The sequence below is a fragment of the Mycteria americana genome, chromosome 6, assembly GCF_035582795.1.
Source record: "Mycteria americana isolate JAX WOST 10 ecotype Jacksonville Zoo and Gardens chromosome 6, USCA_MyAme_1.0, whole genome shotgun sequence".
NCBI lineage: Eukaryota > Metazoa > Chordata > Aves > Ciconiiformes > Ciconiidae > Mycteria > Mycteria americana.
In genome coordinates this window covers 60,117,195-60,131,652 of record NC_134370.1, presented here as the reverse complement: position 1 = coordinate 60,131,652, position 14,458 = coordinate 60,117,195, and the positions used below count along the sequence as shown (strand labels likewise).

General features: G+C 40.7%; 1 protein-coding gene across 2 annotated transcripts in view; it reads right to left on the bottom strand.

Moving 5' to 3' along the window:
- SH3GL3 (SH3 domain containing GRB2 like 3, endophilin A3) overlaps window positions 1-10,744 on the bottom strand; it is a 59,393-nt gene extending 48,649 nt beyond the window's left edge. Inside the window, exons 1-2 of one of the 2 annotated variants that reach the window (XM_075506156.1) lie at window positions 10,570-10,735; window positions 7,398-7,503 (exon numbers count right to left, since the gene is read on the bottom strand). Coding sequence is in view for 1 of the 2 variants with exons in the window: in XM_075506154.1 (XP_075362269.1) it covers window positions 10,570-10,614 (45 nt within the window). In the remaining variant the exon portion in view is untranslated. Of the gene's footprint in view, window positions 1-7,397; window positions 7,504-10,569 lie in introns of both variants that reach the window. The other variant, XM_075506154.1, reaches the window with a different exon arrangement.
- Between the last annotated feature and the right edge of the window lie 3,714 nt (window positions 10,745-14,458).

Genomic DNA, 14,458 nt, shown 5'->3' with positions numbered 1-14,458 from the left:
TGGGAAATGAGATCACCCTACACAAACACAGACATTTAGGTTGGGCCAAATCTGTAACTGTGGATGCCTCTGTTTTCCTTTCCATTTGTGCTACCTTATTTACATCCTTGTTTTACAGATTATTTTGGGGGCTCAGTGATTCCACCAAAGCAACCTGATGAAAGTTGAGAAAGTAAAAAGCAGAAAATATTTCTAGTATATGGTAGTCTGCTCACCTCAAATTCTAGCGTTCACTGTCTCCTTCAACTGATTTCAGTGGGAGGACTGAACTAAGCCTTTAGTGAAAAGCTTTCTTATGTCTCAAATATATTTTTGACGAATCACAGGAATCATAAGACCTCAAATGGAAACTGCTTGGTTTTTTTTCCCCATCACCTAAACAGATCCAGAATATAATTTTTTATTATTTGTCCCAATGAAAGCACATCATTATAAACCAAGAATATCTAAATGGAGAAGATCTTAATAGCTTATGATCATATAAAATATCTCAATGACTAAACACCCAAGATAATTTACTAATGTGTAAAAAAAAAAAAAAAGGAAAATAGATATGTACTTTGTAGAAACCATGCGAGATCCATTTTCCTGATATAAAAGGCTACACTCCCTCCAAGTGTATGAGGGAATCACAGAAAAATACACTCAGTAGAAAACTTAGTCCAAGTTCTTGCATTATTAAAATAGTTTTACATAATGGAAGATAAACAAAGGAATCTCTCCAAGAGAGCATATTAAATGGCAGCATGAAGTTGGGACAACTAACTTCTAAAAAGAAATGACGCGTGTAATGGCAAATGGAACAGCGAAAACAAAGGGGCTGAGACTGGAACAAAACAAAACAAAACAAAAAAAAGCTCACACAAATCAATTAAAAGTAAGAGCCAACTTTCTACACCGTATATTCATTCAGGTAGCCAAAGCCAATTTACTATCATTTCCTGATAGTCTTCCCCAGACAATTAAACATTCTCCCTAATCCGTGTCACGGAATAGGTTTGCAAACTGCACACCTAATTTCTTGAAGAATCAGGCACAGTAGCTCCCGACACAAACACCAGCGGCCAAACTGAGTTTCATCTTGCTTCTTACAGGTGTACAAAGGATGAGTATCTCCTCCATCTTATCTGTGGGTACTACACATACCCACTGGGGCAACCGTCCGCCATGCTCCAGCACCAACCTTTTACAAGTCTGGCAGCTGAGCAACTTTTGGGTTTACCAGTGCCTTCAGCCCCTTTGCGAGTAGTGCTCCTGCACCTGGCCCACTCAGCATAAATGAAAGCAGTAACCAAGTGTACAGTTTGAGAAAAACCTATAGAGCTTACCTACTGATGAAAGTATCCACTGAAGACCTATTTAACTTGGAGTCTCTTTTGCAACATATTTCCTCAGATATGAAGGTATTTCTGCAAGTAACTCCCTGCCTAAGCTTCCCATTCACCTGTGTTTCTGTGCCTCCTCTTTCCTACTGTTCACCACAAAAGCTTTCCTTCCCATTAGATTAAAATACTGTGACAGACACTAGCACAAACTTATGTTAAACAGTACAAGGAAGGGAAAGTTCCACTGAGGAACAATGTCAGTGGTCTTTAGACATGTGCGGAGCTGTAGGACAGACCAGGGAAGTGAAGAAGTTTTGCTTGCTCTCCCCAGCCCCCAGCAAAAGCAAACAAAAAAACAAACAAAAAAGCCCCGCGTCCAACACTAACAAAGTAATTTTAGGTGGTTACCACAATTTACAGGGAAAAAACAGGTAGGGAGTATTCAGATGGTAAAGCCGTAAAACGATAAACAGTTAAGCTTAAAGGTAAGTAACAGTTGCTATGTTCCAGTGCCTCCAGGCAGACGTCCAAGCAGCTTACACCAAAGGCAGAATTCATCCTGACGTCTTTAAAAACCGTATTATTTTCTTTGGAAGGAACTTCTAGACAGCAGACTGGAACTGCTGGTTCTGAATTGATGAGAAGTTATAGCCTTTGATTAATAATTTACTTTAACGGGGTTTCTTTGCCTCCCACCATGCACACACTTACTGTGACCCAGAAGCCAAGCTGACAGGTGCTACATTCTCTGCGGGAAAGAGAAGGCATTCCCATGTTTGTGGCATTCTCTGAGCGTGCAGGCGGCACAGGCACCACATTTCACTTTCTAGCTCTCTCAACAGGACTGCGAAAGGGAAATTCACAATTTTGAATCAAAACAATGACTTTCTGACCTCCAATCTCACATCTTATTCATGGCTCTAAGTAAATTTTTTTTCCCTCCATTTATTCTCTGCTGGGGAGATACCATTATCTGAAAATCCTAGTTTCTGAAACATTGCTTGCCAGTTCCAGAGGGGTATTAAAAACAGTAAAGTTAGGTGAAAACACCACATTCAGCCCTGCTGAACTTTGAGTCAGTGGAATTACACCACATTTATACAGAAGCTTTAATCCAAACTCATATCTACATATCATATTTATCCATACATCTTATGCAAAATAAAGGAGAATTAAAAAAGAAAAACTACAGTGAACGTGAAATGGTTCTTCTACACACCTTTTCAAATCCCAACAAAGTTTGAAAGCAGAATTTTTAATGACTGGACATTGCATCTATAGTCTGGAAACACACAATCTACTTTTGGTTCTGCCACTGACCAGTTCCTTAACCTTGAAGGCACATCACTTTCAAGTACCTTATTTATTTGCTTTTGTAAAAAAAGAACGGGAACAGCGAGACCTACCTGCATTTGCAAAGCACTCACACGGGAATAAAGGGGCTGTTAATACCTAGGACCATTTACACTTGGTTTTAATATTTTATTTCTTTTTTGCTTGGTAAAAAAAAAAATGAAAAAATTAAAAATTTTCCCCACTTTTTCACCTTAGATCTGTAACCTGACTGCAGAAGAATGGAAAGACTGCCAATCATAGAAAACGGAATTTTAGAACCCCTTGGTTTCCTTTGAGTCCTGGATTCTTATAATCATGTTCAGTTCCTAACCAGGCTAATTTCACTGCAGTCATTGCAGTTCATTAAACACAGGTACAGTATCAAAAATGCAATTTAATTAGGGTAGTACAGAAAGAGAATTAATTCTCATCAGAGGCCTGGCATTGTCCTTTGAATAGAAAGCATGTAAGGCCAAGTTATTTTTGTGTTTCACATACACAGCTGCTGCTATCTGAGATGTCGCAAGAAATTAACTGGTATATTCTCCCATCAATGCATATAACTCTTAATAACTTTAATAATAGAAACATGTACACAGTGATAGGACACTAGGGGTCTACAAAATAGAATTCAAGTTGTAATCAAACATTTTATTAGCCCTTTTCTAACTGGACTTGTTAAAAGCATCGTTAAAACCTGCATCTTCAACTCTCAACTAGTCATAAAACTCCAGCAGTGGCTTCCTTTCCATGAACAGGAAAGAGACTAACCCTGAGAACACAGCACACTATAGAATTAGACTATCGCTATATACTGGGGTGAAAGTGGCATTAACATAAACAGAAGCAGTTTGTTCTTAACAGTATCATTATAAGACAAAGTTTGGGGTTTATAGGGTTCTTAAAGAAGGTATGAAGAACGGGATGTATTTGGTAACTTGAATTACCTGTACGCTTACAGAAGGTGTTGGTGTTTGGATGGCACAACAGACAAAATGTTATATAAAAACCACTTCTATTCTTCAGCAATATTTTGTTCTGGAACTGCAGCTATATTGTGCCAATGAATATATACAACTTTCTTATCTTAACAGGAAGCAAGCACTTGGACTGAGGTTTATAGGCCAGATTCTGCTCCCAGTTACATAGTTATGCTGCACATTCCTATGTAAGAGACCCTTCACTGAGTCATCCCAGATTTCTATCAGTATAACTAAGCAGAATTTGTCTTCCTATATGTACATTACAAAGTCTGTCCCCAAATTCTGCATAGGAATGCAACTTCTTGGTAAAAATGTATCTGTTCAAGATATTTGCGCAACTTCAAGTAACACTTAGCAAACGATGCTAAAGAAAACCTTAATGCAATGCTGTTGCTGTGCTTCACTTGTCTATTTGTTTTTCAGCATTGCAGGATTCTCAAGAGACTGCACTGCAATATATTACCCAGCATGTGCCGCAATGACTCAGGCAACAGCATGAGTTAAGGATGGAGCGCCAGCTCTCACTCGAACTTTCAGGATGCCTGTGCAAAACTCTTCAGCAAAGCCAAGAATCTATAAAAGGAGATGCGTTCAAGGAGAAAGTTCAGCTTCCATTCCATTATGCTATACTATTTTCTACTGCAATGCCACTCAGGTTTTCATATATAAATATTTTACGTGTAAAATATAACTAACCTCCTTCCAAATTGTAGCTGCATCTCTGCTAGATTCCCAGTTTACAGCATTATGATCCATCTATTGCAAGCTTTGAGAGCTGCATTGTTAAAGGTTGCAGAGGCATACGATTGCTATCTTCTGCTAATTTGTATGCTGACTGAAGCACTCAAAGTTTCTTTCTCCTACAGTTATGCCTTACTGGCAGGCTACTTAGCAGGTGATAAGTACAATTGTGAATATAACTGTAAACCTAAATCTTGAGAGCTAGTTTCCCCCTCCTCCCAACTGCATCAGATATATTTTTTAATATTGAAAATCACCTTCATGCCAGCAGGAACTGTCTTCCTAATTCCTACCTATTAGTCCAGCACTTAGGTCCCAGGAAGCAAGCTTCAGTGTAAGCAGGGTGAGCTGCACAACCAAAAGTCAGCCACGTAACTCAAAAGTGAGTGAGTTAGCCTTACTAATGCCAAAGGAAGAGGGCTGAAGTGGAGATTACTGTCCCTTTACTGCACCCCACTCCCCCCCAAATCTATGCTGATCTTTGCCACAGGACCAAGTTTCCCTCCCTTTTATTAATAATTTTGCTTTGAAAGAAAGTGCAAAACGAGCACTTCTTTTGCAAGCACTAAGTCTTCCACCAAAAAAGAAACAAAACAAAAAAAAACCCAAAACCAACGAATACTCCATAAACTAACAAGTCTTCAAAGATTTACACAAATCCCCAGCCTCTCCTCACATCATCTTAGGAATTTAAGATGAACAGTGTATCATCTACATTATAGTTTTATAATTACTGGATTGCATAACAACAGTCTCCAGCCATGACACAGGTAAAGACAAATGATACTGTCTAATTAGATATCTACATGTACATAGACAACAGAGGAATGTTATTTTTTGTCCTTGCCAGTGGCTGAGGGTTTACTCTCCTTTCTGAAACATGTATAAGAAGTATAATTACCCATTTTGAAACATTTCAGACAATAAACTAAATTCCAATGTCCTTTTCACCACTGTCCTACCCCTACAATTCTGTAAGATTTGCAAAAGAATACCTGCAATTATCTAATAAAAACTAGGAACAGTACAGAAGCTCTCTCTCTGCTAAGGTCTTGGGTTCATCATGCCCAATTCAGGTTGGATGTGAAAGGACAGTGTATCTAACAGACTGTAGGATAACAGCTTGTAGTCCTAGGAAAGAAATCTATCTGCACGTAGTCAATAAAGAGTTTCTCTTCACATCTCGCTGGCAAGTTCAGGGTCTCTGTTTGTCTCTTCCTCAGTTTACCAAAGTACTTCCTTTGCTAGCAAGCACTTGTGTAAATAAAGTTTTTGTGCATTAACTCAATGTCAACATGGACTTTAAAAAAAGGCTTAAATATTATGTCTAGGCTAGTATCATTCAAATACAACATAACAGAAAAGAAAAATAGTTAGGAGAACAAAAAAACCCACACAACAAAACCCAATCACAAGACTTATTCTGTCTGGGGAACAAAGAGGTCTCGATTCTGATCTGGTCTCCACTCCAACAGATTGGATCAAAATGCCACATAAATCAATGGAGTAAAAGCAGAAATCTGGGAGAGAAGAAGCAGCATCACTGCAACTGTTGGTGACAGCCAAAAGTTCAAAAAAAATTTAAAAATAGGAAAAGGCCTTTAAAAACATTGCTAAAAAAAGATGCAGTACTTGAAAAGACAAATGCCATTCAGGATGTGTAAGAGACAAGAGCACAGAGCATATACTTTATTACACTAAGTTAAATCACTTTCAGAAGGCAAAAAAGTTGTAACAGATTTTGGTTGTTTTGGTTAGAAAATCTGCTCACCCTTAGGCTCTATCTATAGACAATAGAGCCAGTTCCCGATTCACATTCTCTTGGAGCCTCTCTTTCTTCATTGACAACAGAAGAAGGTTTAAGAAACCAGTCTGCATAGGCTAACAATAACTGTTGATGCCTACATTACAAATAACATATTCACAGTAACTGGCAGTCACGTGTTTCCTCAAAAAAGTATTAATTTCTACTACCGCTGAGAAGCTAAGCCTAAGAAATACAGTATGAATAAGCTGTTGATAATGAGACTGCTGCTATACACAGACTTTAGCTACAATTAATTTAAAAAAAGAGACACAAAACATGTGAATTCCAGGTCAACAGCAGATTTCCTATGCCAGCATCATTGCTGAGCCTTCAAAATACCCTAAGGGAGGAAGGTTCTCAGCTCCCTAGCCTCCAACTACTTTGAAAAATCACATGTCTTTACACCGAGATACTAGCCTGGCTGCAGTTTTAGAGCACAGCAGAAATTATAATAGCATCTGCTGCCTATTAAGGCTTTCTTATTCACTCTCTACGCTTACGCTTTTCTAAACAGAAACACCACTCCAAAAATACTCCCAGTATGCACCAGAAGATGCAGTCCTCCCACCATCTGGGTTATCCCACATGCACAACCACCACGAGAACAAGGCCTACAAAAACAGTAGGCAGCGATACACCCACCTACATCAAAAGGTTTCAAACTGAAAACAGGAAAACAGCTAAGATATGTCAGAGGCTGAAAGTGACAGGAGACAAATTTTCATCACCAACAGAGCTCCCTGAAGGTTAATTTAAAAAATTATATTTGAAAATACGTTAAAAAATAGAAGAAAAGCTGAATTCCATGAGACTTGCACATGAGTTAATCAGCTCTGAGAAACAGCCTGCCCTCACCTATCAGCCAAGGAGAGGTTCTGCTTGGTATTTCATTAGTCAAATGAGTTACACTCAAGGGATCATCGCTGATATTAAATGGACAGAATGGAAGCGATCCTCTTTCCAGTCCACTTGAGTGTTTCAATTTAAACTTATAACCTAAATAAGAAGCATAGTAAAGAAAACTCTAGTGTACCTGAAAGCTATTACCTATTACATAACAGATATATAACCTTTGGGTTATATATAAGCTTTGGGTCTATCAGTTCTGTGACGCCAGAGGAAGCAATTATTATGGTACAGATAATGGAGCAGAACTGCAGCTTTATATATTGGAACATATAGAAAAACAGGTAAAATGCCATTCACTCCGGGGTGCAGAATTTACTGCAGTAATTCCAACAGATGCTCATAACTCCAGAGTTGTCTTCTGAATCTCACTACCTGATACTAGGTGAAAACCTATACACACACGCTATTTTCAGTGGGGAAAAAAAATACAATTGGGTAAAAAAATTCTAGGAGAAAACCATCAAGAACACCTTTTGTGAATTAATGGATTACAAACAGAGACATGGTGACTTTTTACTGCACCAGCACAGTCAGCAATCGCGTGTCATGCCTGATTTTGGCGAGGGCTTTAGAAACCATAAAAAGTTAGCTGCTGATCTTTTATAAAGCAAACACTTATTTACTTAACTGTAACTTTAGATAAACCAAGCTGACATGCACCAAACAAACATTCCAGAAACCTCAACTGCATGTATAAAATTGTAAGTATTGTTTGCTTTTTTCCTGGACTCTCTAAACTTAGAATTTAAGCCTACACACAAAGGTGATCACTGCTAGTTAACACGAAAGCTGTACATAAAGACGCACAGAAGAGGCAGGCTTTTTACAAAAACAAAACCGACATGCATTTCTTCTGCAAAAAACAGTTCTGCAACAGTTAAGTGGTTCGGTTAGAGTATACAGAGTTATAGAATAACTCCATATATTTTATTTTACTTAATCTTTCTATAACTGTGTATCTACATTACTCTATATTTCAGTTAGAACTGTGGTTTATTTCAGTTGAATAGAAGTCTATTTTAGCACGGAAACAGTATTTTTTGAAAATATATGGATCTTGTCACTTCTTTGATATTTATTCACATTTCTGAATGACTTGTTAAATACAGACTGTCTTAACCCACTTGCTTCATCCTTCAGATTTTTTGTCTTTAGGTTCTGTCAGCCTTCAAATATTATTCTTATTCCTTAATCACATGTCCTGGCACAAGTCTCATTCCCTTCAGTATTCCTCAACGTCCTCTGGGAAATTTGCCAGTTTTTGTCATCTGCCCCCATTCTCCTTTGGGAACACTAAAGGAATTAATTTCATTCTTTCCCCAAGCACTGCCTGTCTCTGCTGTTAACAGTTACCCTTGACATCTCTCATCTATTCAATACACAAAGGTATATGTCTCCTTAAGTGATCCTCCCGTACTTAGAGATTTAACAAATGTTCTGTTGAGAAATACCTCTTTCATGCTCTGCATTTGCTTGTTTTAGCATTTTGTAAAAGAATTTAGCTAAAAGATGCAGTGCCAATATTGCCATTTTGTACGTTCCACTTTATTTTTGTTAGTTTCAACAACTGTTTAGTTTGTACCTTTATATGTATGGGCATGACTGTGTCTCTGTGTGTCAAAGATAAACAGATCCATTACTTAGACCTGGATGTTTTGATCAACTATATATATGCTATTTCTTCTGTTATTTCTTCCATTACTACTTTGCCCAACATCTCATCTGAATTCTTCCAGAATGAGCTCTTAAGAAGCGTCTTGTGCTTCCTCAAGCGCCGAAAAAAATCCAATTCCAGTATCTTTTTCCTGCACATTAATTTCCTACTAAACAGTATTTCTTCCCTGAAGAGAGACTTTTTCAATCAACTTTAAATTCCTTGCTCAGTCCTGCATTTGAAAATAAGTGGAAACTTTACCTCTGACCCACCCTGAGAAGAAGAATACTGACTTATGCATTGCAGTTCCTTACTGTAACGAATACTGGAAGTCATACCACAACTTTTCAAGAAACGTACAGTCAACTTCAATATATTCTATTGTTCCTTTCTGCCATTACTACTACCTTTAACAGATCCCCTCCTTTTTTTTTTTTTTTTTATGTTTAGCTGACGTCTGGGCAGGATTAAGCAACTTGCACTGTTACCAGTTGCTAGACGAGACAGCACTTGTTGTGGTTACCTCTCTAACTTCCTCGGTTAAATACCTTCTGCTTCTTGAGTTACAAACTCACCATAGCAAAGGCTGCATCACTTACCAGCATAAGTTAAGTGCAAAACAAGCCAAAGCCTTTTATAAATTGTTCTTGGATTTGTTTACCCTGGAAGTCCCACATTTTCTCAAAGAAACAGTGGAAGTTAACTAAATGATACAGATTCATGACATTATTCAAGATCAGTACATAACATGAAAGAAAGAACACTACTGGAAAATAAACTCTAGATACAAATATTTAGCCTCTCTATATCCAAACAAAGTGCACATTTTGCATTTGGGCTGCTGAGAAGCCAAATACCTGAAGGAGGACCTAGAAAGATGACAGCTTGCTTAGCTGTCAACAAACCTTTATTTTCTCCACTCTCACCAAGACAAGAGCAGTTGTCCAATTTGACCAAATAGGTTACAGACACTAATTTCAGTATTACCATTATCATTAATGAGAGCCAACAGAAATACAGATCTCTCAGGCTTGGAACAAGCAAGCAAAGCAGCTGAGGCTTCCAAAGACCTTCAGTGAGAAGAATCCCACTGCTGCCACTGCCTAAAGCCACTGTACCAGTGTGGGGCTTTGGGTGGGCACTATCGTGCCATGCAGCGCAGCCAGTCCACCTGCTTGACGGACAGGGGTTTCTCTCTTAAGAGAAATCAGCAAAAGCATTAAAGAGAAGCGTACTATAAAAGAGAAAAGAGGAGAGAAAGGGGTCAGGAGAAGATGAAGGTTCACCCAGGAAAAGATAAAGAGTACAGCATCTAGAAAAGGAGGGAAAACTCTAGAAACATATGATACCCTCTATAGGACAAATACATGCTATGCCAGGTAGGATGACAAACCAGTAGTTTGTGCAAGAACAACGCAATGAACTCTTCAGGGGGAAGCTAGTACCCCACAGCCTATGTCTGTAACTGAGGCCTCAGAGTACAAACTCAAGCCCGGCATTAAATAATAAATATTAATAACTAAAAGAAAGACCCGAAGCCCCAAGCCAAATTAGGAAACGGGCAACCCTCTCCTGTAAGGACCAACACAAGAGGCTCGGAGGCACCAATAAACGGGAGGACCCGGAGGTAAAGCTGAAGGAAACACTCCCCGGGGTGCCAGAGAGCGATGCCGCTACCCAGAAGGTGAAGGTCGAGGAACCCGCTCCGCCTTGCGGCGGGCGGCCGGGAGCGGGCGCGCCGCGAACCACCCATCAACAGCAAAGCCCCCTCTGGGGCTCTGCCACCGCTCCGGCCCCGGGAACTGCTGCCCTTACCTGGCTGGCTTTGTGAAACTGCTTCTTCAGCCCCGCCACCGACATCTTGCCCCCGCGGCTCCCCGAGGCGGCGGCGCTGCCCAGGCCGAGCGGCCGGCAGGTCCCGGCGGCTCCCGCGGCCGGCCCGGCCCCTCGCTGTGTCACCCGCACCCACGGCCCCGCCGCCCCGCGCGGAGGCAAACATCGCCCTCCAAGCGGCACCGGCGGCTGCCACCCCATTGGCCGCCGCCGGGGCCCATGCAAATGACAGAGCCATAGTCGCCTAGCCATTGGCCACTTGCGGGGGCTATGCAAATGAGAGCGCTGGAAGACGCCCACGCTGCGATGTCGCATGGAGACGGCGGCGGGCGAGGGGCGGCGGGCGGAGAGGCGGGCGGAGAGGCGGGCGAGGGGCGGCGGGCAGGCGGCCCCGGGGCAGCGCCGCGCCCACGGGAAGATGCCTGCCGGGGAGAGCCGGAGCGGCCGGAAGGCTCCCTGCGTGCAGGTGGCACAGCTGCTACAGCAAGGGCATCCCTCCCGCAACGAGATACTCGCTGAGGCACCAGAAGGCCTGTTTGTTAGCCCTCTGATTTCATCCAACTAGTCTTGTTTCTAGCAGCTCTCCAATTTTCTCTTCATAGGTCTCGTTTCTTGTGTTTCCATGTAGCATCTCTAGTTGAGCTCGTTCACCTCAGATCTGTTATTATATGTCATGACTTAATTGTAGTTTTTCACACATGAAAGCTCTTGCAGTGGTCCAGAACACGACTGGTTGATGCTGCACAGCAGAACAAAATCCACTTGGTGGTTTGAGTCCGTCTCTGCTGCTCAAGGTTGAGAAAGGCACCGTCCCCCACTGCCCGCCGCCCTCTTGGAGGAGCAGATGTTCTAGGAAGAGCTAGGCTGGAAGAATGGTGCCGTTGTTTGCTTGGTTGGTATAGGATGGATTCATTGTATGCTTAAAGATGACTGCGTATCAGCAATCTGCTGATACAAGTACAAGAAGTGGTTATGCCTATGCTGGTAAAGCACTTCCAGACTACATTTAGATTCTGGGGAAGATATGCTCTGCGATACGCTGCTCGATCCTGGCCATAAGATCACTCGGGAGTTATGATTCAGCTGAAACTTGTGCACGGACCTGGGAAGCAGCTTGGAGATAACCTTTGCGGGCTGCAGCAGGCTCTCAGTGTTACTGTCACGCTTACTGCATTTTTATTGGGTTGGGAGAGAGGCATTTCCAGAATGTGTTATAGTTACTTCTTTATAATAGTAAAGAGGACAATGGCAAAAAATACAAGAACTTTCAGAGTCATTTTCATGTTATAAATTGGGAGAAAGGAATCCTTGTCCCACCTGTTAGAAACAATTATATACCACTACGAAACAAAGTGTGAAGACAGACATAGTCATGAGTTAAGGAACTCCTGCTGGCTATTACTTGACAAAGGACTCTCTGTACAGGAGAGGCAGAAGAGAAAAAAGAGAAAGCAAAGGGGACAGCACCAGCCAACATTCGCTCTGGAAGACAAACTGGAAGGGAAAGTCCTTCCAGGTTTTTGGACTGAGTAATGTTTGAAAGAGGTCTGCAATCACCATGCTGCCTGTTGCCACCTGTGTCTAAGAAAAGTGCATTTTCAGCCTCTTTACAAGTAAACACGATTACACCACAAGCACCTGATTTCAGCATCAATTTCTCCTCCTAATTGAAGCAGGCAGCAAGATGTTAACTGTCCAGGCCAAATTGGGTATGGCTTAAATTAGCGATCCGTTTGTAGAGATCTCAGGTGGGAAAATAAGGCCAAAACTAAGAAACTGGAGTTCCGTAAAAGGTATTAAAGCAACCTTTTAGTGTACCATGGAATTAGGGAGAGAAGGCTTTGGCTAATCTTTGGCTTTAAGAAAGGGTGGACCAGAAGCAAAGAAAGAAGGAGTTTGAAATAAGTCACTGTGGAGGGGATTATGGAGTCACTGTGGCTGTTAGCTGTAAAATTGGATTAGATAAAGAACTTGAGTAAGGCTATATGTCTACAACTTCCTTTTTTCTTTTTTTTAATCCTGCTTGTAACCCAAGGGCAGCGGCCATGTTGTCTCTGCTGAAGTGATACAAGAATGTGCAGGTGGGAGATGCCCTGTGGAAATTGAACTTCATAGCCTAATTGCTCAATGATACAGACAAGGTGAAAACCTAATTAGTGAGCCAACTTGAATGGTCCAGGTATTAATGATTTGGTAGAGACACCCTGAAAAAGAGACTGGTATTCAGCTCAGATAATAGGCAAAAGTTATAGCTTGTAGCCAGTAATGTACACTGGCTAAGCAATATCTAAGAGCTTTACAATCACAGACATAGTTCTATCTCATGGAAAAAAGGGATTGTGATTTGCCGGATGATAGTCCTTAAGTTTTATGAAAAGTTACTAATTCAGTCTGTAAAATGAGGGAAATCAGAAATAGTACAAAAACTATGGGAAGTGGTTCAGATAAATGCTGACGTGATGGAAAAAAGCTTTTATTAAAAAGAACTGTTACAAGCAGAAGACAGGCCAGGGCATAGTACTACATGGGCGTAGTGAAAAATGCTTCACAGAGTCTGGGAAAGAGGGGGCCTGCAGGGCAAAAGTTCTGGATATTTAAACAACAATTACAGTCCCACTACTCAGGAAATCTCAAAGTGCATGAGAACAAGAGATGATGGCTCCAACATGTTATTGTTATTGAATCAGATGTGCTAAAAAGGACAGTGGAATTTGTACAAATTGAGAACTCCTAACTGGGCTCAAATCAAGGCAGTGACTATAAAATATGCACTGACTATTTATATGGGAGAACTGGGCTTGAAAATTGGTCCTGTGAAATTCTAACAAGATAGATACTTGGATAAATGGATAAATTCATAATTCACTTGGATTTCGGTGTGGCTAACACTATTCCTGTAAAACGCCGCAGCAATACTAAAAAACACAGTCAGCAGAAACTTAATCTGAAGATGTGGCAAACAACCTTATAGGCATTTGGTTTTCAAGGAACAAATTACCTTACCTGTAAGGGCTGAAATTGCAATAGCAGCCATATGAAGTATTAGATTTTCAGCAGAATGAAAACTAGAAATATTTTAAAAATGATCCAGAGGCATCTTAGCAGTTGAAATTACTTGGAATTTGAAGGCAAATAGATCCATATTTGCTTGAATGTCTCTTAAAAATAATGAGAAATCTGTCAGTGAAATATGGTCTGGGTCTTTGGTAGTTACTGCCACAAAAGGGGAGGAAAGATGAGTTTGTGATTAAATTCTGTTGGGTTTGATTCTGGGCCATGCTGACTACTTAAGTAAAGCATGTATTTATTCCTTAAGGCTTAAATATTCAAAACAAGTTACTGTGCATCAGCTTACCTTGCAATAAATTTCTACACATGGCCTTAGAAGGAGACTTTGGATCCAGGACAAGAATAACTACAGAGGAAACCAGCCTACTGAGTAGCCAAGTTGTTGCTTGCGAAGACCAACGTCTTTGAGAGAAACCTATGAGAGACCCATAAAGGAGGTTTTCATCTGTAGTTGAATTAGAGATTAGCAACCCCAAATTCTGGATTCATAATAGAAAAATAAATGGAAACTACACATGAGTTCTCTACATGTTGAAGAAGTCTGATTTCCCAAACTTCATCATAAAAATACTGGTAATGGGGAAGGAGAGCAAAAGCAAAAAAAACCCCCCAAAAACAGAAAAAAACAAACAAAAAACCCCCAAACCCTTACATTTCTACAGGCCTTTGTGGCTTTCAGCTTGAAAAAAAATTGCTCCATCAGAAATGGTACATCCACAGGACTATGTTGGATAGGAGGGAAGGAGTGGAGAGTTAGACAAATAAAAGTGAGCAAGAGTCTCAGGCACAGCTGTGATAGCTG